At 39.8% G+C, this 25323-nt stretch overlaps 2 protein-coding genes and 1 long non-coding RNA gene across 3 annotated transcripts in view; 2 read left to right on the top strand and 1 right to left on the bottom strand.

The window, feature by feature from the left end:
* The window catches only part of LOC146570363 (scavenger receptor cysteine-rich type 1 protein M130-like), a 214491-nt gene that overhangs the window by 153462 nt on the left and 35706 nt on the right, over positions 1–25323 (top strand). The window lies entirely within an intron of this gene.
* LOC146570366 (uncharacterized) lies at positions 6621–8450 on the top strand. The gene is made up of 2 exons (XM_085278801.1): positions 6621–6995; positions 7884–8450. Exons 1-2 carry the CDS (start codon positions 6736–6738, stop codon positions 8152–8154), a joined length of 531 nt encoding a protein of 176 aa, XP_085134927.1. The 5' UTR covers positions 6621–6735; the 3' UTR covers positions 8155–8450.
* LOC146570365 (uncharacterized) lies at positions 8490–9640 on the bottom strand. The gene is made up of 2 exons (XR_014892988.1): positions 9516–9640; positions 8490–8659 (listed from the first exon to the last, which is right to left on the bottom strand). It is a non-coding gene; the product is annotated as an uncharacterized LOC146570365 (long non-coding RNA).

The raw sequence follows: 25323 nt of genomic DNA, 5'->3' as shown, positions 1-25323 counted from the left end.
CTCAGAACTGTCGGTGAAAATTATTCTTGGAGCTAGGTTTAATTGAGCTGCATTTTAAAGAGGTGCAATTTCACAATTTGTGTATATTTTCTAAGTTCACTATTTTGTCATGTGTTGAGAAAAACACAGATTTAAAAATTACATGGTCTAATATTTACATTTAGCATAACTGCAACATGCTTTTTTCGTTTTTTTTAAAGACTCAAAAGGACTTGAAATTCAAAATTTCAGACTTGTGACTTTACTCGGACTTTTACACCAGTGACTTGAGACTCGACTCTGACTTGCCTGACATTACTTGAGACTTGACTTGTGACTTGAGGATAAAGACTTGAGACTTACTTGAGACTTGCAAAACAATGACTTGGTCCCACCTCTGGTAGTATGCATGTGGGATTGGGGGGAGGGGGGGGGGGGGGGGTTAGAAATGGCTGAAAGATTAATAGGCTCTGTTTTGAGTTTTGTTCAAAAGAGAATGACTTCATATAGGGAAAAATATATATGACATATGCAGGACACCTTAAACTAGTTTTTTAATTAAGCAGCAAGGCAGAACAAAGTCGGGCCTGTATCAAGACACAGGGACTGAACCCCAATTCAACCAGACCCAGAACTGATCCAGAATTAAAACAGGACTACAACAGTTAAAAATCAGGACTACTGAGGATTTAACCAAGAATCAGAACTAGATGATAGTAGCACTAAAAATCATCATAGACCTGCACTACACTTATTGTTTAATTCTACCAAAGTACAATATTTAGATTCAGAAAAGCTTATATAATTATTTAGCCTTGTTGTGCAAACAAGCCTGCAAAACTTAAATGTAGAATTTGAAAAATAACAAACCTAAAAAGAAACACTAGGTACGAGATACATGAGTACCTATGATACGGTGATACTTTTGGTAAACAACCATTTGACAAACATGTGTGTCTCACCTCCTCTTGTTCATCTCTGTTCTGTCGTCATTCTCCATCTCTCTCTCTGTTCCTCTCTCTTCTTCTCTGCTCCTCTCTCGCCCTCTTTGTGCTGACAATCAAGCCAAACACCAACATCATCAAATATAGGGTTGAAACCAGATATTTACTCTTCAGATAAAAACAGAAACACTTTTTTAATTGTAACATCAAATCAGACTAAATGTTTATTTTTTTAGATAAATATAAAAAAACATATTTGTTAACTTTAAGAGTAAAGAGAGAAACTGTCTGTGTTTCTTAATCATAAATGGCACCAAATTGTATTCAAAAGTGAGCCACACTTATGGAGCTCCACAATTCTTTTCCTGGTGTTTTGGTTGACATCTCTTAATTTTCCCATGTCACAGAAACAGGCTCTGTGTTTTGCCTTATATGCATCCACAGCTGTGCCACCAGTTTACTCACATGGACTCTACTAACCTATCAGAAGCTTCTTCAGCTCAGAATGGAATCGTCTGGAGTTTCTTATTAATTAACAATAAACTTAGTGTATATGTACTCCTAAATTTGATGAAAGTGATAAAAAATAGAAGCTCTGTCTCTCTTTATTCTGACATTTAACTAATTCAAAAGATATTTCAATATTTATTTAACCAAAACAAAACAAGTTTACTCTAAATTGATGTTGTACAGTAAAAAAATGTTCTTGTGTTTTCCATAAAGTGTGTGTAAATATCTGGTTTAAACTGTGAATATACTGCTGTGTGTTGAAATTCCTCTTGTTTTGCATAGAAATATACTGAACAACATACAAAACACAATATATAAAATACTACCAGAGTTTTTTCTTTGAAAGAAGCCCCTTATGTTCATTCTTGTATATCAGTGCATTACTGAAACCGATTTATTTAGCCGTGGAGGGTACACAGCAAATCCAGCATGTCCAAATTAACACTGTCAGATTTCAACACTATTAAAGTGTCTATATGGGTTCACATCAGAGAGTGTTAATTTAACTCTTTTTGGAGAGTTGGTAAGTTAACTCCGGTTTAGTGTTAAACAACAAATCTGTCTGGAGTTGATAATTTAACACTTACTAATGCTAACTAGGTGTTAAGAGTTTATATATTTTTATTCTGCAACCTAGACATCCACATTACTCACACTCTCACATAACACATACATATAGGGCCTTGGGGGTGGGCACGTTTTACAGCATCCAGAGGATGGTCGGTGTACTCCAACCCACCTCTGGCGCTGGTGCCCTACCCTCAATTTTAAATGCATTTAGACACTAAGGGTTTTCGGGAAGAGCCGTGCTGCTCTCTGAGAGGAAGCTAGTACCATGCTCTCCTGAGTTTTAAATGCACTTTAGAACAGCACACAGCAACACTACATATGAGCGGGCGTAGGGAGGTTTGAGGTCTTCACCCACCCCGGGTCTGTTAGCCGTCAGGGCTGGGGGGCTGGGAGGAGGTGCTGGCCGTCAGACTGGGGTCTGGGATGCGGGGCCTCCCTGCTACTGCAGATAAGGAGGTGGTCCCCGCTTGCCTCCACCCCAGAGAGAAGGGTTACATCTCCTGGGTCTAGGTGCGGCTTGCCCCTCTGAGGGCCGGGGATACCTGGACCTGGGATATAGAGTAGGCTTGGGGAGTGCGACTGTCTGTGCAGAGTCTATTTGTGTCTGTCTACACGTTGGGTGAGTGCCGAGTATTTGGTTGTGCATATGGGGTGGGAATGCACGTCTGTGTCCGCGTGTGCCTGTTCGTCTGTGTCTATATGTCAGGTTGGGTCTTAGACTCAACCTCTCTGGGTACATCTCAGGCCCTCTAAAGTACGGAGGCCTATCTCCCCTCACCACACTCCCTGCCGGTAGCTGATGCCCTCAGACGTTGGTGTCTTGGTGGTCCTTGTCATCTGGGGCTGGGCGCTCATGTATGTACCGGCTCACTCCTGGTGGCCGATTGGCGGGGCCGGGCGCCTGTGGACCGGCTGGGCTCCTTCCGGGGGGTGGGATGCCCTCAGGCCTCTGGCCTCAGGGCCTGAAGCTCGGTCCTCTCTGGCACAGCTGGCTGCCGGCAGAGCCCGCGGGCACACCACTGCAACCCCCTCTGGCCTCTGCTCCTTAGCTGCGGGGTGACCTCTCCTTTGGGGCTCTACTCAGCTCTTCCCAGTAGGGTGGCACGGTCCCCCCCCTTTGGTGGTCCTCCTCGGGTCCTTGTACTCTGGGGCCTCTGGATATCTGGGGCCTGGATCTCCTCCATACCTGCTTCATACCCTGGAGGACGGGGCTGTGGCTCCCCACACTCCCTAGCAGATCGTTACATGGAGAAACCTTTGGAATACAAGCATGCTGATCCACACAGGTGTGCACACAGGTGTACACACGGGTGTTCACAGACGCGGACTACAGCTTTCTTGGCTGCTACCTCAAAGCACATTGTGCGCTGTCTATCTTGCGTGCTGCACAATATCGTTTATTATTTAGTATCTACTGTTATCTACTGCTAGCTAGTTTATTGTGATGGTGCTGTTTTTTTTTTTTATTATGTTGCTCTTTGTTGTTTGCTTTCTCCTCTGTTTTTTTTCTCCATACAGGTGATCCAGGTGTTTTTTTCTTCCCCCCCTTCTCACCGTCTCTTCTCCCCTTTGGTTTTCTTTCTCTCCCTCTTTTTCTTTCATTCTTTCTCCCTGTCCTATCCCCCAGTCATGTCTGTCCCATTTGTAGCAACTGAAAATAAAATAAATTCATAATTACAATAAAGGTCAATCAAATGGACCAATATGGCAAGGCCATGATGATCCACTTGGTAAAATAAATCCGTTTGGCATCTTTCTTGGCCTTAAGACAACAATTCTGATGGCTAAAGATCCAAACGGGACACACACACACACAAAAAAAAAGAGTTTATATATTAACTCTCAAAGAGTATTTTAGTTTAACTACGTAAGAGTTATCTTCTAATTAATTCTAAAAAGCGGGAATTTTCCTGTTCTGAACTTCTAGAAATTTCTTTTGGAAATAAACATTTACTAAAAAGACGCAATGGTTTTTGAAAAACATTTATTCTGAACTGTGCACCACAATTTCAAAACATTTTCTGAAAGATGTAACAGTATACATGTTCTCACTTTCATTAGAATTTTGTTTATCAAAAGGTCTGACATGGTAAATGCAAATAACAGCATTCTCATCACTTATTTCTTTAATACAATATGCATGTCCTTCATTCATCCCTTTGTGGAACTTCAACGCACTTCTGCTCTCCCCCATATTCCATCTTCACAAGCATATCCTGTGTGGAGATTGAATAAAAATTAGTTGACACTAATTAATGGCACAAATAATCCAGTAAACAATTGCAGCACAGTAAAAAAAAAAAGAAAAAGGAATCCTCTTTGAGCCATTACTTGTGTAAAGTATTTTCCCAAAAGACAAGGACACAGGCAACAGGTAATACTGAACTAAATGTAAAACCTCAACCTTTTTCATTTTTACCTAAACCGTGTGCACAAAACTCTGGAGGGATCTATGCTAACGTAGAACCCAGTCAGGACGTCTGCTACTGCTGTTTGCTCGTTTTTTTTTGTTTTATGGGCGATCGTTTTCAGGCTTCAAGTAGCACCATTATACCAACATTTCACATTCTAGACATTGTTTTAGGTGTATTTGACCAAAAATTTGACTGAAAATTCACATGCAAGCTTTTTTTCAAGGCTGTGGTATTTGCCCGCAAACAATACCTTTCAGCTAGCTAAAACAGAATATTATGCTATCACCGAGCAACATGGCTAATGCCTTTCACACAGCTTTGTCTCAACTCCAAAGAGCCACAGAAGTAAAAGCTCATAATAATAATTGAAACAATCATTGAAAAAATGACTTACCAAGCATGGCAAACAACTCAAATATGTAGAGCAAAATGTTCTGAAACGGCTTCACTTCAGCTTCGATTGGAGCCGTGCTGGGGGCGGAGTCTGTGAATTTACTCTGTTGGTGTCATAGCCCCTCTAGGAGTTCAGAGTTAAGAGGTCAAGAGTTAATGTTTCCATTGTAACACCTCCAGATTTGACAGAGAAACACTCATTTTTAACACTCGATTTTAACTACTATCATTTTACACCTCAGAGTTACATTAAAAGAATGTGACTCTGCTTAGAGTAAAATTAACTCTACTTTTGCAAGAAGACTATTAACACCAAAACATTTAACACTTTTGAATTTGCTGTGTACCATCTGTCTCTCCATTTACTCTCCACCTTCCCAGCCCATTACTAATCAACCTCTCCCTTTGCTCACAGTGCACCTGAGAGTTGTTCTAGCAAGCTCCTTCCTATGTTTTCTTTCTCTTGTGTTAACTAAACAAAGAGTCTTGAAAAAACCTTACCATTGCTCCCTGTACCTGTACCTGCATTTGGGTCTACATCTATATACTGGCCTCCAGGCCCCCTAAGAAATGTAGAGCGTATGATCTTTTTTCTTCCTCATCAAACACTCGTGTCCTGTGGAAGAAGAGATCTCAGTCATCAGGGCAGAAATGTTTATGAAAGGTAATCACTCAGAAATACTTTGCACTGAATCCAGCAAATGTGCCTATTTTAGCTTGAATCAGTCAGTTAATAACAGCCCTGTAACAATGAGCCACTGGTATTGAGTAAATTATGTAGAAAAGATCATTTTCTTTCTTGTGAGAGCGTTGCAGCCATGTATGCATTCTCTTTTTTTTTTTTTTTTTTTTTTCTAAATGACATCAGAAACAGCAGTATGCGACATTACGTGATGGCAGAGCTTCAGTTCATCCTTTGTCATTTTTTTTTTTTTTTTTGTATGCATTCTCTATGATAAAGCCGGGCAAAGGTCATCAGATTAATGAGAAGGGCAGAAGGAGAAGTGCTCTGTTATTAGTGGTGAAAAGTTCAGAGTTTAAAGTGAAGAGAGAATTTGTGAATGACAGGAAGTGTGTAAAAGTGATCTGATTATTTCAAAGCAGCTCTTGTTTTGTCTGATAATGCAAAAACTTTTAAAGTGCAGAGTAACATCAGCTGAGTCTCTCCCAAAGATGGTAAAGAAAAAAAGATTAATGTAACTGTAATCCCTATAGACATGGTTACTAGTATTTTCTTGTTTTTTACCTTGTATTATTATTTCCGACACCCCTTGAACACACTTTGATTTTCCGTAGTTCAGTAAATGCAACAAAAGCACGTTGCTGCATTAAGCTAGGCAAAATGGAGCAAGACACCCAAGAGCAATTAACAAGCTACACAGTGAGTCTTTCGGTATAAAATAAGTGTTATAAAGTATTTTTTACAGTCTCTAACTTAAAGTTATGTACTTTTTAGAGGCCTTTATGTGTTTTACTCTCGACCAAAACCAGGCAGAGCGTGTGTTTGTTTCTTGGGAACTCCGGTGAGTTACTAAAAATGATAAGTTAGCAGGAAAATCTATGCTAATTTTACATGTGGTAACAACTGCAACAGTGAAAATTCTGTATAGGGCTTTGGAGCGTGATGTCACGGGGGTGGGCGTGGAAAGGATTTTGGCCCGATCCGCCATTTTGGGGGTCTAACGGTGTGTTCACACCGAACGCGATGGACGCGAATAAAACGCCCCAAACGCCCCTAATTTGACGCGTGTACATTCGCGTCTCAACGCGTGTCCAAGAAAAATCCATCGCGCGTCAAAATATCATATTTTGACGCGCGTGAACCGGAAATGTGGGAGGAATGTGGGAGGGAGTTGTGCCAGACCGGTATCTTTGCAAGATGGCAGCTATCGAGCTAGCGCTTGAAGAGAGAGTCTCCCTTCTCTATGTACTGTGGAGAGCAGAGCAGCAGCGTAAAAGACGTCCTCGCCGTACCTGGGTCCATCAGGTCCTCCAGAGGCATGAGCAGTTTGGTGAGTTTCACCACTTGCTCCAGGAGCTGCGCCTGGATGACGGCCGATTCCAGCGCTATCACCGTCGGCCAGTTTGAGGACCTGCTTTCCCTCGTCGGTCCCAGCATCGCCCGCCTAGACACCAATTATAGGCGCTCAATCCCACCTGCAGAGCGCCTGTCCGTCTGCCTGAGGTTAGTAAAACTATTTAATACGGTAGTCCTTTATTGATATCTGTGCTAATATGCTAATCCATCCAGTTATACACTGCTAACATGGATGTGCTATGCTAACAGTGAATGCTGTCGGTGTTTACTGAAAGCAAACTGTGGTACAGAGACGACTCTTTATAATATTTCTAGTGATACTCAGAAGGTCTCATCAAGTCCCGATTTAATTCGATTTATGCTGTTATCAGTGTTTGCATGATAGCATGGCTGTGGTGTCACATCAATGTATGCGCTCGGTGTTTGCTGATATCAAACTGTAGCATTAGGACCACTGAGTTAACCTTTGTAGTGATACTCACTCCTTTTTATTTAGACCTGGTTTGATTCTGGGATAGTTGAATGTTTGTATATAATCCCTGCAGCTGTCAGACTCTATAGCAGGGGTCACAGCCTTTATTAAAACAGAGTTAGATAAAACTGTGAACAGTTTGATTCATCTCTAGTTACATGGTTCTATCTTGATAAGCTGTCTTATCACAGATTAATTTTTCAAAAATATTAATGATTTAAGCAAGGAAAGGGCTGCATGTCAACACACAACTCTTTATTTCTATTAATGTCTCACTTCATTCCTACCTGATTGACATGTTTAGGAATTATGAGTGATTGGCTCACTGTAGTTGTGAAAGTTGCTACCAATCAAATTATGATATGTTAAAGTTAAAACAAAACACAACTGTTTTAGATATTATCTAATATACATTTTGTAATTATCCTTATAATTACAAAATGTTTTATGTAAGATTTAAGTTTTGTGATTTATATCTGACATCACAAAAGTATTTTGGAATTTGAATAATGTATTTTGTAACTGCAGTACACATAATACTGATTTTGAACAATTTTGTCCAGGTTCCTTGTCACCGGGGACTCCTTCAGGACCATCGCGTTCAGTTTCAGAGTCGGTGTGTCCACGGTGAGCCAGATCACCCCCCAGGCAGCGACGTCCATCTGGGACTGTCTAGTGGACGACTTCATGGCTGTGCCTTCACCTGGAGACTGGCGGTCCATCACAGAGGGATTCCAGGAGCGCTGGAACTTTCCTCTGTGCTGTGCAGCTCTGGATGGGAAGCACGTCCAGACAAAGGCACCCCATATATCATATAGGAGACACACACATTGATATACACTAAATATTCATTTCATTTCTTTTTTGTGGTGCCCAAATTGATGCACCTGCTTGATTTTGTTTAAACAATTATTGCACACTTTCTGTAAATCCAGTAAACTTCTTTTCACTTCTCAAATATCACTGTGTGTGTCTCCTGTATGATATTTAACTGACATTTTTTATTGTAACAACCAACAATTTATACAGGAAAATAATGTCTATTAACAAGGTTGCCCAAACTTCTGCATCCCACTGTATCAGTATATTTTGTCATTAGTATAATATGAAATAAATTCTACATGTGTCAAGTTGTGTGCCAACATTTGCTGTGTAGTAGAACTGAGACATTAGTCATTATAAACATTTATTTGAAATAATATTAAAAGTCTCAAACAGAAAAACATTAAACATAAATATATAAAATATAAGAATTTACAGAGAGTGGCCAGCTCCACCACCGATGGACCGTCCTGGGACCCGTCCCTCATCTGCCTCGGAGCCGTCCTCCTCTGTGGGCCTGTAAAACAGCACAAAACACAAAGAAATGAGAAGGCTGCTACTAGATTTTAATTTCAACATTGAAAAAAAAAAAAAAACAATAACAGGATATAATCAGATTGGTTGTAGATATTTAGTAAAGGTGATCACAAGGGAATCCCACCGACTAAAAAGGTATCAGTGCTTGCTGTACATATCTGTGGGTGCAGCAGCAGGAGCTCAGGGACTGGGGAGCCAGGAGAATCAACAGGGGATGCTCTGCTGCAGAATCAGTTGGTTCTATCAATACAGTATTAAATGTTAACAGGTTGGATATAATAATCGTAGAGTAGACAGTGGTCCCTCATTTATTGCAGGGGTTCTCAGAATAACTAGCCCCTGGTCACAGTTCTCACAATTGATTCTCAAAGTGCAAACCTTTGTAGATTGCAAAACGTAAAAGTATTATTATGCCGCGGTTTGTCTTCATCTGCCCGCCACTTTCGTGCGCCTTTTTCCCTCACGGTGCAGGTGTCTATTTCCGAATGAGGCTCATAGTTATGGGTGTTTTTGTGCTGTTTTTTCTATTGGACGTGATGGTTATCAAAACCAAACGTGATAAATTTGGCAAGCGCAGGAGATTTGTCAATCAGGCTGCAGAATGCAATGCTGTACTGTGCAATAAAAAATCAGCGAAAAAGCAAAGCAGTGACGGATGAACAGCGGGACCACTGTGTGCTGTTTATTAATAAACAATAAAATATATTCCTAAATGACAACATGCATAAAAGCAGAACGGTACTTGTACGTCAGTGGGAAAATAGCGGTGGCTTGCTAGCTTTTGTGCGGCTTCCCGGGTCAGTGAAAACTTTCAAAAGAGAAATGAATAAACTTACCAGGTTGCCCGATCTCTTCACATATCTTCCTCCAAGCTCGGTCCTTTTTATTCCTGTCTCGGTACTGAAAGCAGCTGGTGTTGTACAGCTCCGAGTTGTTTGCTACCGCATTGATTAGCCTTCCCTCCTTTGAAGTATGAAAGGCTTTGGCTGGATCTGCCCCTTTGACCTAGGTAACAGCCACGTCACCAGGCTCCTGATTGGTTGTCGCGGCGCGATTTGACGCTGGAGTTCAGATTTTTCCAACTCGAGCGGTAGACGCGAAACGCGCGTATGCACAAAATGCAACACAAAAACTCACGCGCGTGGTTTTATTCGAGAGTCAAACGCGCCAGACGCGCTACACTGACGCGCGTTTCACGCGTTTTGGCGTTTTCGCGACGCAAATCTGCTTCCGAATTTTCGCGGGACCCGCAATTGCGCGTCATCGCGCCTTTCCATTGACTTTACATGTAAACCTGACGCTCTATTCGCGTCCATCGCGTTCGGTGTGAACACACCGTAAGTAAGGAGCGAAAGCATAGCCATGGTTCGTACTTGCTGTGTGGTCGGCTGCAATGTTAGATCTTACGACCGGCACGGGAATAAAGTTTGGATTGTCTTTTTATGCTTTCCCAACCTGGAAGCAACATGAAGGAGCTCATGTATCGGATATTACCAAACGAAGGCGTCTAGCCTGGATAGCAGCCGTGAGACGAGCTGATATCAAGTTCTGTTACATCTCCAGATATCAGTTGGTGTGCTCAAGACATTTTCATTCCGGTAAGTTCTAAATATGTTCACATCACACTTTATAGCTGAATAATATTATCGTTGGTGGTCTCGGAAGTTATAGAAATTGTGATCAAACATCAAATGGAGTGACTTTGCAGACATATGTGCTATGTAAAGAGTCGCAGGAGGAGACAGGGAGGACACAAATTGGCGTTAATAATTTGCCCGATTATCAATGTGTTAATTTGCATCTACTTTACAATTATGGGCACATAATATGATAACGATATTTTAGCAGTTTACTGATAAATGTATAACATTAATTATGGTGGGGGGTGGAAAATGGCTATTTCACTCGATGCACTCCAGCTGACTTACTTTGACGACGTACTCAAGAGTTTGGCGGCTTGAAAATAGCCAAATCTTGCACCCAGCCATTTTTAAATTGGATGTGCGCCTCCAGTGACTTGTAATTACGAAACTGGTTCGCAGTGTAAGCGCTTACTCCACAAACAAGATAGGTGAAGATATCGGGGTAGGACAGTGGCGGTAAGTCGTCTGGGTCTTTACTCCACTGCCATATGTCGTATGGGTCCAGATTTGCGATGCACTCTATTTTTTTTCAAATACTGCTGCTTCGCCTCTGGACGCAATCGGTCTCTATACCGTCCGTTTTCTTTTGAGCTGCTTTTAAACATGTTTCTTGTCGTCGTCGCCGTTCCAACAGTGAGTTTGTTTGGATCGTAGACCCCGAAAATGGAGCTGCGCTCCCACAATGCATTGCGGCATGACGTCAACTCCAAAGCCCTATTGTCTAAAAAAAAAAAAACAAGCTAAAGCCAGTCGGAGTACTTGAATTGTGTGTGAAATGGAGTGTCGTATTTTATTTTATTGTCTATTTGATTGGGCATCTTCACAAATGCGCAAAACTAATGCAGGATGCACTTTTCTTTTAGCCATAAATGTTGTCCAGTGTTTTTTTCTGCACTTTGTCATTTCAGTTATGGGTTGATTCATGTAAATACGTTATGTAAAACTACTTACGTTACAAACATTTCATGATGTGATTACATATGCCTTAAAAAGGGGTATATAAATACAATTGATTGTAATGCTGTAAAGCAATACAAATGGAATTCATAGAGACAGAACAATGTTAAAACAACAGTGTACTTGATTTTGAAAACTCTATAAGATCTCGTTTTATTTAGAAAAACTGTTAAGAACTGTTTTGTTTATTGCTCTGTACTGTATGTGCAGACTGGTTTTTTGTGATCCTGGATCTGAAGTGGTTCTGGATATGGATGGCGAGCCAGACCCTGTGAAAACTCTTGGCGAATCCAAAAGCAGTGTGGCCAGCTGTTCTGGATGCAGGAGTAGAGCTACAGTCTGAAATACTTCGAATCGCAGGATTTCAAATAAGCAAGAGCAAAAACTGCTTACTTGATACAGATTGTTTCTCTGGGAAACTGTTGAAGTCCCAATATCCTGCTCATCAGGAGTCAGGTCTAAAGAGACTACTCATTTTATTTTATTTTGTTGTTATTTTCGAAAGAGTGCTCTTTTCTGTTGATCTTCTGTTAATTTTCTGTGCTGTATACATTGGGTTATTGCACCATTGTAACATTGTAATAAATCTGCCGGCTGTTCAACACTCAATTCTCTCAAATTTATTTTACTCCTCTCGAATCTAGTTTATAAGTTTAACCCTACTATACTAAGCAGGTGTTACATAACTAAAACATGATTTCAACAGCACTGCTCAAGAAAGGAACATTTTACACTGACAGCCTAATAAGTACCAGGGAGACTTTCATTTTCCTTCTGTCAATAAAGACAATGTCGATTTGCCTTTATCGCCGTCTGTTTCTGTGTGTCCTCATGAACTGCTTTTTGGTTTCTTTTTGCAAGTTTGATGATTCAAGTTCACCAGTTTGTATTTTTTACCCTTTTGGAGATTTGGATTTTACATTCACTTTTTATTGGTTTTTATTTTATTCAGTTTTGTTTTGTTTTTTTAAACCATTTGTGTTGCATGTTTGACACTTAATAACTGTGTGTGCTTGTGTTGTATGTTCATGTATTTCCTCCCTAGCGTTGGTCCTAAAACCAGGATTGATCCCACGTCACTGCGTTGTTAGTCAGTTTTCCTCATGGCTGAAGCCTTGGACAGATTCTGCCATCGTGTGTCACTTTGCAGCAGACAGCTGGTGGATTGGACTTTTGGGCATGGTAATCACACACCTAAATTTAAGACAAATTGAATTTGGGACTTGCATACTTCAAGTCAAATTTGTGCTGCAACATCAGTTCTCGTCTCTTTCTGTGTTTACGTTGCTTCAGGCTGGTTTCAGATGTTTGATAATCACATGGTTGGTGCTTTGAACCTGGGTGCCTCCAACACTTCAGCAAAGTCTACCACCTTGGAGACATGAGTGTAACCCAGTTAAAAAAAAAAGAATAAAATGTGTATAAATATGCAGTTCACAATAATCACAGCTAAATAACACATGCTTAAAAAAAGTTCAAATATATTCTCTGTTGCATGATAACAAATTAACTTCATGGTTAAACTGTTAAAAATGTTAAAGGATGTATTTATTTATCATTATATTAGGTAATGTTTTTAATTTAATTTGTTACAAAACATTTTACTTTGATAGAGCTGGTTTGTTTTTGTTTCCCCCCCAATTAAATTGAACCAGACACAGGTACACGGTGTGGATTTTTGCTGCAGGCTGAGGGAGACGAGATGAGCTAAGGCAGAGTAGTGGCTTCCTGCATTGATACGAAGTAAAAGTTTGTGACTGCAAACGTTTTGGGTTGTTGGTTAGATACCATGGAAACTGTCAGGCATTGTAAAGCAGTGAATGTCGGCCTGAAGTTTGCTGCTCAGTGATAAAGAGAGTAGCCAACTGGCAGAGCGAATAGACTATAAGCAGCTTGTAGCTAACCCTGCTTCAGGATATTTTCTGGGTCTGAAAGCAAATAGCAAAATCCACACTTTGCCCATCTGGAGCTGGACTTGCAAACATATAAAACATTAAACAGTTGTTTTCCCACCTGGTCAACAGGGCTGAACACTGTACTTTACATTTGATCATGAAAAAAGGACAGTGAGATAAAAAATCATTGAAACTTACAAAGATAAGTGTCAGAGGTGCAAATGCACAGTGGCTTACGGAGCAAAGCAGGAAGAAATGAAACTGGATCAAATGTATCACTATTTATAGAGCACTTATTAAAAATACAAGTTCACCTAAAGTATTTTCCTTCAAGTCTCCAAAATCCCAAAAATCAAACCTGATAAAAAAATTTAACACTGGGCAAAACTCAAACGTCTCATTATGTACCGATTAACTCTGCAGTCACCACTAGAGGGCATCATCGCTGTATAACTGAAAAGAAGCTGGACAGAAGCCAGTTACAACCATTTTATTAGCTGAACACGTGTACTGGTCATAGCTGGTAGCTAACTGGGTAAGGGTGTCACGGGTCTGTAGCTCTATCCACCAAGTAAGTTACAGGGCCTTTCTCTGCCTTTCTCAATTCAATTCAATTTCTTTTTTTGTCCCACAAGGGGAAATTAGTTTAGCAGCAGGATAAAAATAAACAGAACAATACTATAAAGTAATAATGACAATAATAGTGATAGAAAGTCCAAGGACAGTTATTTGCCATTAAGGAGACAAGATGCAGTAGGGATAAAAGAGACCTGGAGTCTTTTAGTCCTCCTCCTCGGTACTCTAAAACGGCGGCCGGAAAGCTACAACTCAAACTCACTGTGAAGTAGATGGTTCAAACAATTAATAATAGAATGAGCTTTTCTAAGCACATTTCTATTGTAGATGGCCAAAAGTCTATCTTGCCAGCGCCCTAAAATTTTGCTAGCAGTTTTTATGAGAAGTCCCAACCGATTCTTATTCTTCACCGTCAGGTTACCAAACCAGGCAGCGATACAGACATCACAGATTCGATAAAACTTCTATAAAACAAAGACAGCATCTCAGATGAGACATTAAAAGATCTAATTTTCCAGACCCCTGTCATCAACGAGTGCCCAGTGGAGAAAGTGGAAAGCTTCAAATACCTCGGGGCTTACATCACGCAGGACCTGTCATGGTCCTGTCACATCAACTCCGTGGTGAAAAAGGCCCGTCAGCGTCTCTACCACCTCAGACGCTTGAGAGACTTCCGACTGCCCTCCAAGGTGCTCAGGAACTTTTACTCGTGCACCATAGAGAGCATCCTGACGGGAAACATCTTAACCTGGTTCGGGAACAGCACCATGCAGGACAGACGAGCTCTACAGAGGGTTGTGCGATCAGCCGAGCGCACCATCCGCTCCGAGCTCCCTGACCTGCACTCAGTCTACAGCAGGCGGTGCTGGACCAAGGCCAGGAAGATCGTGAAGGACCTCAGCCATCCCAACAACAGACTGTTCTCTCTGTTGAGGTCAGGAAAGCGATTCCGCTGCCTGAAGACCAACACAGAGAGACTGAGGAGGAGCTTCTTCCCGCAGGCGATACGGTCTCTCAATCACACCACCACACAGTACTGACCCACACATACAGTTCTTACACACACTGGACATTCTGGACATTTCTTTAGACTAGTTGCCACTGAACAACTACACTGCATGGTCATCTAATAAAATCACTCACTTAGTCACAAGTCACTTAAATAAATCACTTTTAAGCATATTTGCACTGCACAAGACACTTAAATATGTGGATTGCACAACCCTGGACATTACATTTCTTACCATTACCATTTATTACTTGCACAGCTGCTCTTACTGTTCTATATTTCTTCATATATTCTTATACATTTTCTATAATTTATATTTTGTGTATTGTGTATTTTGTTGTACAGTTATTTTATTTTAAAATTTAATATTTTATTTTATTCTTTCTTAGTTAAATTTACCCTATTTATTTCCTATCCTATTCATAGTCTTTTGTTTTAGGTCACGAGCAGTTGTCTAAGCATTTCACTGCATATCGTACTGTGTATGACTGTGTATGTGACAAATAAAATTTGAATTTGAATTTAAAAAGAACAGTGTTTGTCATCAGCATGAGATTCAAAACACAGTTTATGGTCAAGTACCACACCTAGATATTTATAACTCTCAACTATCCAATATCAGCACTTTTAATGATAGTAGGTGATGAGTTATAAGAGGACTTCCTAAAATCAATAATCATGTCTTTAGTTTTTGACACATTAAGTGAAAGGAAGGACTCATCACACCAATTCACAAAATCATCTACAACCTGTCCATGGCCTGACTCGTCCCCCACTAGAAGACTGACGATCACTGTGTCATCATCAAACTTCAGGATGTGTCTGTTCGTGAAATTGCTGCAACACTCATTTGTGTACAGAATGAACAGAAGGGGAGAGAGGCAGCAACCCTGGGGTGAACCAGTAGAGGAGGAGAGCACATCAGAAAATACACGATTCACCCCCACTCATGGTGTTCAACATGCATTAAAATCTCCTTCTTAATTATCTTCTCAAATGTCTTCATCACTAAAGAAGTCAGAGCCACAGGCCTAAAATCATTCAGTACCTTAGGAGAACTGCCCTTAGCAACAGGAACAATGATAGCATGTTTCTAAATCTTAGGTACTGTCTGTAGCTCTAAAGAAAGTGAGAAAATATGGTGAAAATCCCACTCAGCGGATCAGCACAAGTTCTCAGTACCTGTCCACAGATGTTGTCAGGTCCGGGACTCTTACTTTTAGTGTGTCTAAAAAGATTAGCTAACCCCCTCTCATCAATACAAATAGATGGGGGAGTGATAGTCTTTTCCCTCAGTGTGCTGGTCTGCCTAGAACAGTCAAAGTTCTCAAAACGAAGGTAAAAACTGTTAAGACTGTCTGCCAGATGTTTGTCAGAGGTAAACCCGTCTAAGGTAATATTATTTTTACCTTTTGTCTGTAGCCCTGGCATTGTTTTCATACCAAGCCAAGCTCTTTTGAGGTTGTTACTACTGAGTTCTGCCTCAATCTTATTTCTATACCTCATCTTGGCAATCTTTATTCCAGGCCTCACCTCCATCTTCAATATTCTCACAGTGGGAACGTCTCCCTCCTTAAAAGCAATTTTCTTCTAAGAATCAGATCCTTAATATCTTTAGAGAGCCACGGTTTGTTATTGGGGAAAGTCTTAAGTTCTCTGACTGGAATCACAGAGTCTTTGCAAAAAGAGATGTAGCTACACACCACATCAGTGAGTTCATCCAAATCATAAATGCTGTCTTGGAACAAGGACCAGTCAATGCGATCAATACACCCCTGAAGGGCAACACAACTGTCTTTTGTCCAGACATTAGTCCACTTGACACAGGCCATCTCCCTCCTAATCACAGATCTGTAAGCAGGGAGGAGGTGAATAACATTGTGATCCGAAGAACCTGGTGCAGGTCTGGCCACAGACTTATATGCCCCCTTAATTGGTCCATAACACAAATCCAGCGTTTTGTTATGCCTTGTAGGACAAGTGACATATTGAAAGAAATTGTTCAGTGATTTCTTAAGATTACAATTGTTAAAATCACGAAGAATAAAATTAGGAGCATCCGGAGAGTAGGGATGGGTACCGGTATCCGGTGCCATTATGGCATAAACGGTGGTAACCAGACTGATTTAGGATTTCTCAGCTTTATTTCGGTGCTTTTTTCCCCCCCTGAGATGTGATACACTTGAGATTCTAGCCAATCATTTTATGTTTCCAAGGATAGTAGGTGGGCCCAGGCTAAAATGACCAAAGAAAAAGTGGGAAACAGCTGAACATGAGAGGTTTTTGGACAAAGTTTGTGTTTTTTCCATTGTTTAAGCACTGCTTCCAGCCAAGCGTGATACCATTTCTTCACACAAAAACTCAGTAATCCTGTGGTAGAAAAACATTAAATTGTGTGTCATACTGTAAATCACATGATCAAACACATGATTAACCCTCTGTTGTAGAAAAGAAATGTAAATGTTAGCGCTGCGCAGGTGTATACACTCTTTCTCAAAGTGACTTCTGTGAGCAACACAAGGTAATGAATAACACACTGCTGGTAAATTCACAAAGACACAGAAAGTGGCAATTAAAAGGTTAAGTCAGCACAGCCCAAAAGCTCATGCATCCTGTTGCTGTCATCTTTCTGCTCCTGTAAAAAGAAACATACATACATACATCCACCCTTTTGTCACTGGGTGGAGGTGCACTCTTGCATACTGGAGTCAAGTCAGTCAAGCTTTTGTCTGTCCAGTCAGCTTTTACCAATCAGTCAGTCAGTTCCCCATTTTTTAATTTTCACTCATTCATTTACTCATTGATTCTTTCTTTTGCTGATAGTGGAAATTATTGTCACATTTCGTTTCCACCCTCAGCAAAACGACAACATTTTGAAAAGAAAAAGAAGAATTTTAGACTGGATTACCTCGCTGTATCCTTATAGAAAAAGGGACTCGCTTCCTAATTGTCCCAAATAAATGACTTTCTCCTGAGCCCATTCTAATTTTGGAGAAACTCACTTTGCAACCGTTCGCAACAACATGTTGTGTAGTTCTTCCTATTGAAACATTTAGATCTGCTTAGATGACAAAGAATATTGAACAAAACTTTCAGTGCACTGTGAAAGTAACAAAATAAAAAGAATAAAAGAAAAGAAAGGAAAGGAAAGGCCTTGTTAAATCATGACACGTGTTCTTCATTTCAGGGGGATAAATCATACCAAACCTAATTGGCAGGCTCAACTTTGTAACATGAGACAAATCATCAGCCAGTTTAATCTCAAACATTCATCCAATCAGCCACACCACACACAACATACAGCATAACCCTGTTGTCTCATCACATAATAAGTTTCTTCTCATGCAGTGTTGGTCAAGTTACTTAAAAAAAGTAATCAGTAACTAATTACCAATTACTTCCCCAAAAAAGTAATCCCGTTACTTTACTGATTACTTATTTTCAAAAGTAATTAATTACACCTGAATAGGTGATAAAGCGATAGATCTTTCAGCCCAATTCTACTTTTTCTGCATAATCCATCATACAAAATGTAATCAAATGGAAAAGTCTCTTTTTAAAACTTGTTTTATTGGTTTTAATCTTTTAACTTTATGCATCAAGCAAAAATTTAATTATATGCACCATTCTCTGACTGGAAGAAATTTGTTTAACATTTAAACCTATTTTCTACACATTCCAACACATAAAATAAAATATTTTTTGTGTTTACACTCACTCTTTCAAATAGATGCAAGTAAAACACAGCAGAAAATAAATAAAGTCAAAGACTAGCGGTCCTGTTGCTCTATTTTCACCTGTAAAGCAGGACTACGGTAGGCGGAGGTTTACCCTGGTGCAGGTGTGCCGCAGCGGTCAGTTGAAGAATCCGCGAGTTTCTCTGTGAGTTTCCCATTACGTCGTAGCTACTCGGTGCTTGCTCGGAAGTTTAGGGGGTTTTTTCGGTGTAAAAAGAAGTTTTCTTCCCACACATAACGGACGCTAATGTTTTTGTCACTTTTTATGGAATCAAACTTAAAGTAAGGTCAGTACTTCCACGCTTTAAACGCTGCACGCTCATACTCTCTCTTGCACTCGATATAGGATCCATTGTTGATCTGCACACAGCTGTTGTCACAAAAGTCACACTCGCTTACGTCACTGTCATGAGACATTCTCGCAAAAAAAAATCACGGTTTTAGTAACGCAGTAACGCAGCGTTCCTACAGGAAAGTAACTGTAATCTAATTACCGTTTTTGCAATAGCAATCCCTTACTTTACTCATTACCGTAAAAAAGTAATCAGATTACAGTAACGCGTTACAAGTAACGCATTACAAGTAACGCATTACAAGTAACGCGTTACTGCCCATCTCTGTTCTCATGTTTCAATTTCAATTTCAATTTCAATTTTATTTCTATAGCACATTTAAAAGTCACAGGTACAACAAAGTGCTTCACAGACGAGCCATACTTGCAGATGTAACCAAATGTGTGCCATGTTAAAACTTATTCACCCACCAGAAACTCAACAATCATGCAAAACTCCTCATCAGCATTCTGTTTTCTCCCTATGATACAATCATCTGTCCTCCTATAATATTTAATCCACTAGTCTACGTATCACTTCCATCTTACTGAGTGACTTGGACAAGATGACAAACAGAATCTCATACTTAAGATGCTGTCTGGTCTTCATGAGTGTCATTGTATGTGTATATGCATGTAGGGTTAGTATGGTTAATGCATTTTCTGCTTGTGTGTGATTTATATACCTTTCTCATTTTGTGGTCCAAACTCCTTCACAATTTTTCCACTTAAATCAGTTTCCTTTTTTCCCAGGATTGCTAACCCAAATTTTGATTTCCCACACTAAACGACAGCCTTCCTCTGTGTTCTCACCTGCTCCTCTCACTCTTTGCAGTCCAATGGCAAACAGTTCTCTTCAGCTTTGTCCTGTGTCATCCTCACTGTCTCATCTTGCCATTCCACTCCAAAAGTGGCAAATGTCACTCAGACAGTCTCCTCAAAAGTCATCTTCACACACAGTGAAGTTGCAGCTTGCTGGAAACGCATCTCCATCCATCCATGATGATGGGGTTTTCTTACTCTCTGATGCCATTTGTACACACTGCTGCTGGACCTCTCTCAGGACTCTGTTGTTGTCTCTTGGGCTGCTATGAATTGTAGATGTGCTGTGCTTCTGGAACTGCACTCCTTGTCTTCAGGCAGAGGTTAGCTTCCATGGAGCTTGTTTTTTCAGGGTGAGGAACACATGGGAGTTAAGCTGTAAACACCACTCAGCCAAAAGCTCTGCCTCAGTGTTTCCTAATGATGTGAAACCTATAACTTTCTTCCAACTGCTGCATGTGGAAAATTGATCCAGGTCTGCTTTTCACCTGAAAGTGACAAACTAAGACATTTTCATTGTTCTCCTCACTGCTTAAACAACACACATCTCTCTCTCTCTCTGGTTTTTTTTTTGGAACTCTCCTTTCTTAAAAACAGAAAGTGGCATTACAGTTGTTTCAGGCTGAGAAACACCAAACACTTGCCATGTTATCATTCATATTTCGTCCACACAACTATTTTTTTCTTTTTTGTGTCCACTGGGCAGGTGACCTGCAGAATCATGTCTTCCCCAGTTCGAGACCACTTCACTCACATACTTTCACACCTCTCTGTAACTCACACACACCATGACGTCAGACACAATCACCTGCTTTTCGACAAAACAAAAACATGATGCTGATGTTACAAAAGTCTCACACACATGAATCAGGATGCAGAAAAGCTGTTGCCCATATGGGGTGCCAGGAAGAAACTAAACTCATGGATAGCTGCATGCTTGAGATATCATAGCTCTGTTTCCCTCCCCTCTGATAAGGTCAACCAGCTCCTGCTCTGAACATGTGTAGCTTGCTCATCAGCTTAAAAGCGACTGCATACAAAATGACAATCAGACTCACTCACGCAGACCACGTCTGGCCCGCACACGCACACAAAATAGACACATATGAGCTGTCACCACTTTCAAGTACAAAGTTGTTATGAAGTCTGTCACAATCCCCCCTTTTTTCCCCTTTATTTATTTATCCTTCTTATTTCATTGTACTGTATATTGTTACTCTTATTTGCCTTGTATGTCTACTGTACAAACTGAACTGGAATGACTGACTGTTTGCTTTATAATTTCAAATAAAGTTTGGGAAAAAAAGAAAAAAAAAAGAGTGACTGACTCCAGGTGAATATCGCCAACAACAATAAAAATAAGGTGTAGAAGATCTCCATCTCGGCAAAAACCTCATAAAAAGTTAAAACCACAGTTAGGAACAGAATTAAAACAAAGTTAAAAACAAAAAGAAAACGCCAGTAAACACCTGCTGCAGGTCGCCACAAGAGCAGCACCCCCTTCTGGAGGACTAATATTTCACTGAAAAATATCTGATATGCATATCGACATAATTATGGATGATTATAAAAAACACACACATTATAAAGAAAATACATCAAAAGACAGATTGTATTATATTTATGTATCAAATATGACAAAATGCAGACTTTACAGAAGTAAAATTATCTCTAGTTTAACCCTTTAAGACCTACCCCAAGTCCGCCAGAGCTTATATTATATTTTTACATGCTGTAGTGCCATTTTTGGGAGCATTTCAAGTTGCTATACATCAATACAACTGTTATAGCCCAAATTTTCATAATATGCATGCATTAAGGGCATAGTAATTACATAAATTGCAAAAAGTGCAATAAACTACAAAATTTTTTTTAAATCGTTTTTGTTTTTTTAACATATATTTCTAGTTAGAGAAATTTAAGAGGCTTATCCCTCAAAACTGTAAATACAAAAAAGTTGCACAAAATAGTTTCCCACCACAGGAAATTTATTTTGAGTGTCTTCATAGTTTTGTTTTTGAAATACACCAATTTTTATATACTGCAGGAAAAACGAAAACAAATATTACAGTGCAAGTTCTTTTTATGCAGTTTTTGCAAAGCTATATGTGGAAGGAAACCGTGACCTAGGACAAGCTGATGGCATAAGATGTAAGTACAACTCCTCCGGTTTCATATGCAAAAAAAATTATTGCACTAGCTTACGTGGTTGCAGTTCTACAGGGATTTAAAAGTAGTTGCGCAAAACGGAGCATGCCGCTCTGACCGGTTTTAAAGGGTTAAACATTTAATTAGCGTTCTGCCTGCACAGAATGGATAGTCAAACAAATTGAATAATCATAAATACGTATCCCTAGCCCCATTTTATATTTATTACTTTATTTTTGTATTCTCATTATTTTATAATTATAGCACTATAATATATAATAAAGGAAGGATTCTGGATCAGCACCATGATGCAAACTTGTGGCCATAGTATATACAGTATAGATTTTTTAAATTTATTACTAATGATATAACGTTGGTGAGAGTTTTTAAGTGTGGATAATTAAATAATACATTAATCCAATAGCAAATTTCACCTTGCTCTCAGATGGACAGCAAGTGGAGAGCAGAGATGGACAGTAACGCGTTACGCGTTACTGTAATCTGATTACTTTTTTCAAGTAACGAGTAAAGTAAGGGATTACTATTTCAAAATCGGTAATTAGATTACCGTTACTTTCCCGTAGGAACGCTGCGTTACTGCGTTACTAAAACCGTGATTTTTTTGCGAGAATGTCTCATGACAGTGACCTAAGCAAGTGCGACGTTCATGACAAAAGCTGTGTGCAGATCAACAATGGATCATATATGAAGTGTGGGAGAGAGTATGAGCGTGCAGCGTTTAAAGCGTGGACGTACTGACCTTACTTTGAGTTTGATTCCATAAAAAGTGACAAAAACATTAGTGTCCATTGTGCGTGGGAAGAAAACTTCTTTTTACAGCGAAAAAAACCCTAAACTTCCAAGCAAGCACCGAGTGTGCAACGACGTAATGGGAAACTCACAGAGAAACTCGCGGATTCTTCAACTGACCGCTGCGGCACACCTGCACCAGGGTAAACCTCCGCCTCCTGCTTTACAGGTGAAAATAGAGCAACAGGACTGCTAGTCTTTGACTTTATTTATTTTCTGCTGTGTTTTACTTGCATCTATTTGAAAGAGTGAGTGTAAACACAAAAAATATTTTATTTTATGTGCTGGAATGTGTAGAAAATAGGTTTAAATGTTAAACTAATTTCTTCCAGTCAGAGAATGTTGCATATAATTAAATTTTTGCTTGATGCATAAAGTTAAAAGATTAAAACTGATAAAACAAGTTTAAAAAAAGGGACTTTTCCATTTGATTACATTTTGTAATCCCAAAATACAAGAATTTGTATACACACCATCCACTGATACACATACAATAGTAATGCTAATCTACTCGGTCTTCTCCATTTGGCCACAGGTTCTCATCCACATCACATCTTATGTCATCTAGGGCAACACACCTAGGAAAGAATCTTCTGGCATGCCAGAATTGAAGGAGTTGAAAAATTGAAGGAGTAACACCTGTGTAGATGTTCATCTACAATGAGAATCAGCTGTGGCTGGTTAAACTGCATTTTTAGTTTAAAATATGTTTCACTAAAATATTGCTGTTGAATTTTGCTGTCTTTTTAAGTTTTGCATTGTGTTGTTGTTTTGATCATAAGTTTAACAGTTTTGAAAACAGTATGTAAGCACATGCAAAATGTCCTGTACGTACAAAGATTTTTGGCAGTTGTTGTGTCTGAGTGAGAAAATAATTCATGAAATTTGAGAGATGTAGTCATTGAATGCATTTTGTGCCAAAACAATGATAACTGGTCCTCAGTTTAGCCCACATAGACTTCTGTTGTGCTCACTGTGTGAGGAGTTTTGCAAAAGTGACCTAAGTATTGAGAAATGTGTCCTAGCGTCTGTAAAAAACTGTAACACCCACTCACATCATGGGCCATCTGACCTCAGGAAATCACATGATAGGGTGGGGTTGGGTTTCACAATGAGCTCACCCAAAACCTTGGCTGGTTGTGACCTACACTCGTTTTCACACGCTGGCTCATATGATTAGGTAGAGGATCATTAGGGGGTCCATGTCTGTCTTGGGTACACTCCCATAGGGCTTAAATCTGTGACTCTCCACCATTTAACCCTAGAACTGAAGAAGCTTCTCAGATGCGAGGTGAAACGTCTTCAAGCAACTCTCCAAAAGTTGATTCTGTTCATCTGGACGTAGCATTTTGAGGGAGAAACGTTTCGTCACTCATCAAAGTGACTTCTTCAGTCTCACCTGACTGCAGGTTTCCCCAATCTTATAAACAGTACATTTGCATAATGACTGAAACCAGCCCAGTGACGGAACAATGGGCTGGGAGGTCAGTTCCTTAATCTTAATTATGCAAATTCTCATGACCAATGATAAACAACCTCTGATCAATGGCCACGAGTAACATTCACAGAGAGTTGGGGAATGGCTGCAATCACAGCATTGTAAGATGGTGAAAGATGTACCCTTAGGCCCCCTCCTTGATTCAGAGATGGTCTTTCCCTTTTCACGTAAATGGCCTCCTTGACTCCGCGCTTAAACCAGCGTTCCTCCCTGTCCAAGATGTGTACATCCTCATCATTGAAAGACTGTCCACTGGCCTGTAGGTGTAAATATACTGCAGAGTCCTGGCCTGACGAGGTAGCTCTTCTGTCTTCAAACAACCTAAGTCCAGACGCTTTTCTTTCCAAGCTACTTAGACTATGATGACCTGGATGACTGAGAACTTTCAAAGACAAACAACTTGTTGTGGAAATGTCTTTTATTCATTACTTTTTTGTTGTGTGGTTCTGGCTCATTGCTATTGTCTGTAAAAACAACTTAATCTGACCATGCTGTGTGTGTGTGTGTGTGTGTGTGTGTGTGTGTGTGTGTGTGTGTGTGTGAATTACCCTGTATGTTATTTCTGTGAACATAGTTTTTTTTTTTATGTTTTTATCTTTGATATAAGGCACTGCTACATAGAACAAACCAAAGAGCTTCCTTAGTGTCTCACAGTGAAACATTAAGAAGCAGTGTGTCCTGGCAGCTTCCACAGCCTGAAATGAGCGAGTTCAGATGATGACAGTAACGTGTAAAGGAAGTAGTACTACCTGCTGACTCAGCAGGACCCTGAACAACATGCAGTGTGTAAGAAACATGTGGAGTGGAGACCAGATGCTGTTTTTGTCAGATTATTAGAGAAAGATATTGTAAGAAAATTACATTTAAATTCAATAAATGTTTTAACCTCAGACAAATCTGAGTTTTGTTTGAATACTATTAGCATTACAAGATGCAGTGTCTAACTACAGGTCAGAATAACATCGAATAAAATGATAATATTTGTTCCCATGAAGCTGAGGCTTTCATCACACAGGAGATTTAAAACTGATCACATGCTAATGGTTATAAGTTGTTATTTGAACAGTTATTTTCCTGAGAATTTGTTCTGAGGAACTTTGAGATAACATTGTTAACTTCTGTCCTACAATCCAGGAACACCACCCACACCAACTCCCTTTGTTTTCCTATGAGTAGGGTTTTTTTTTTATAGTGGTCACACTGTTAAAATTCTTCTGG

The sequence above is a fragment of the Mchenga conophoros genome, linkage group LG7 (assembly GCF_057382185.1).
Source record: "Mchenga conophoros isolate Kocher_MC1m ecotype Shallow Benthic linkage group LG7, M_conophoros_male_GT1.1, whole genome shotgun sequence".
Lineage (NCBI taxonomy): Eukaryota > Metazoa > Chordata > Actinopteri > Cichliformes > Cichlidae > Mchenga > Mchenga conophoros.
Note: the sequence above shows the minus strand (reverse complement) of the source record. Positions and strands in the feature narration are given on the sequence as shown.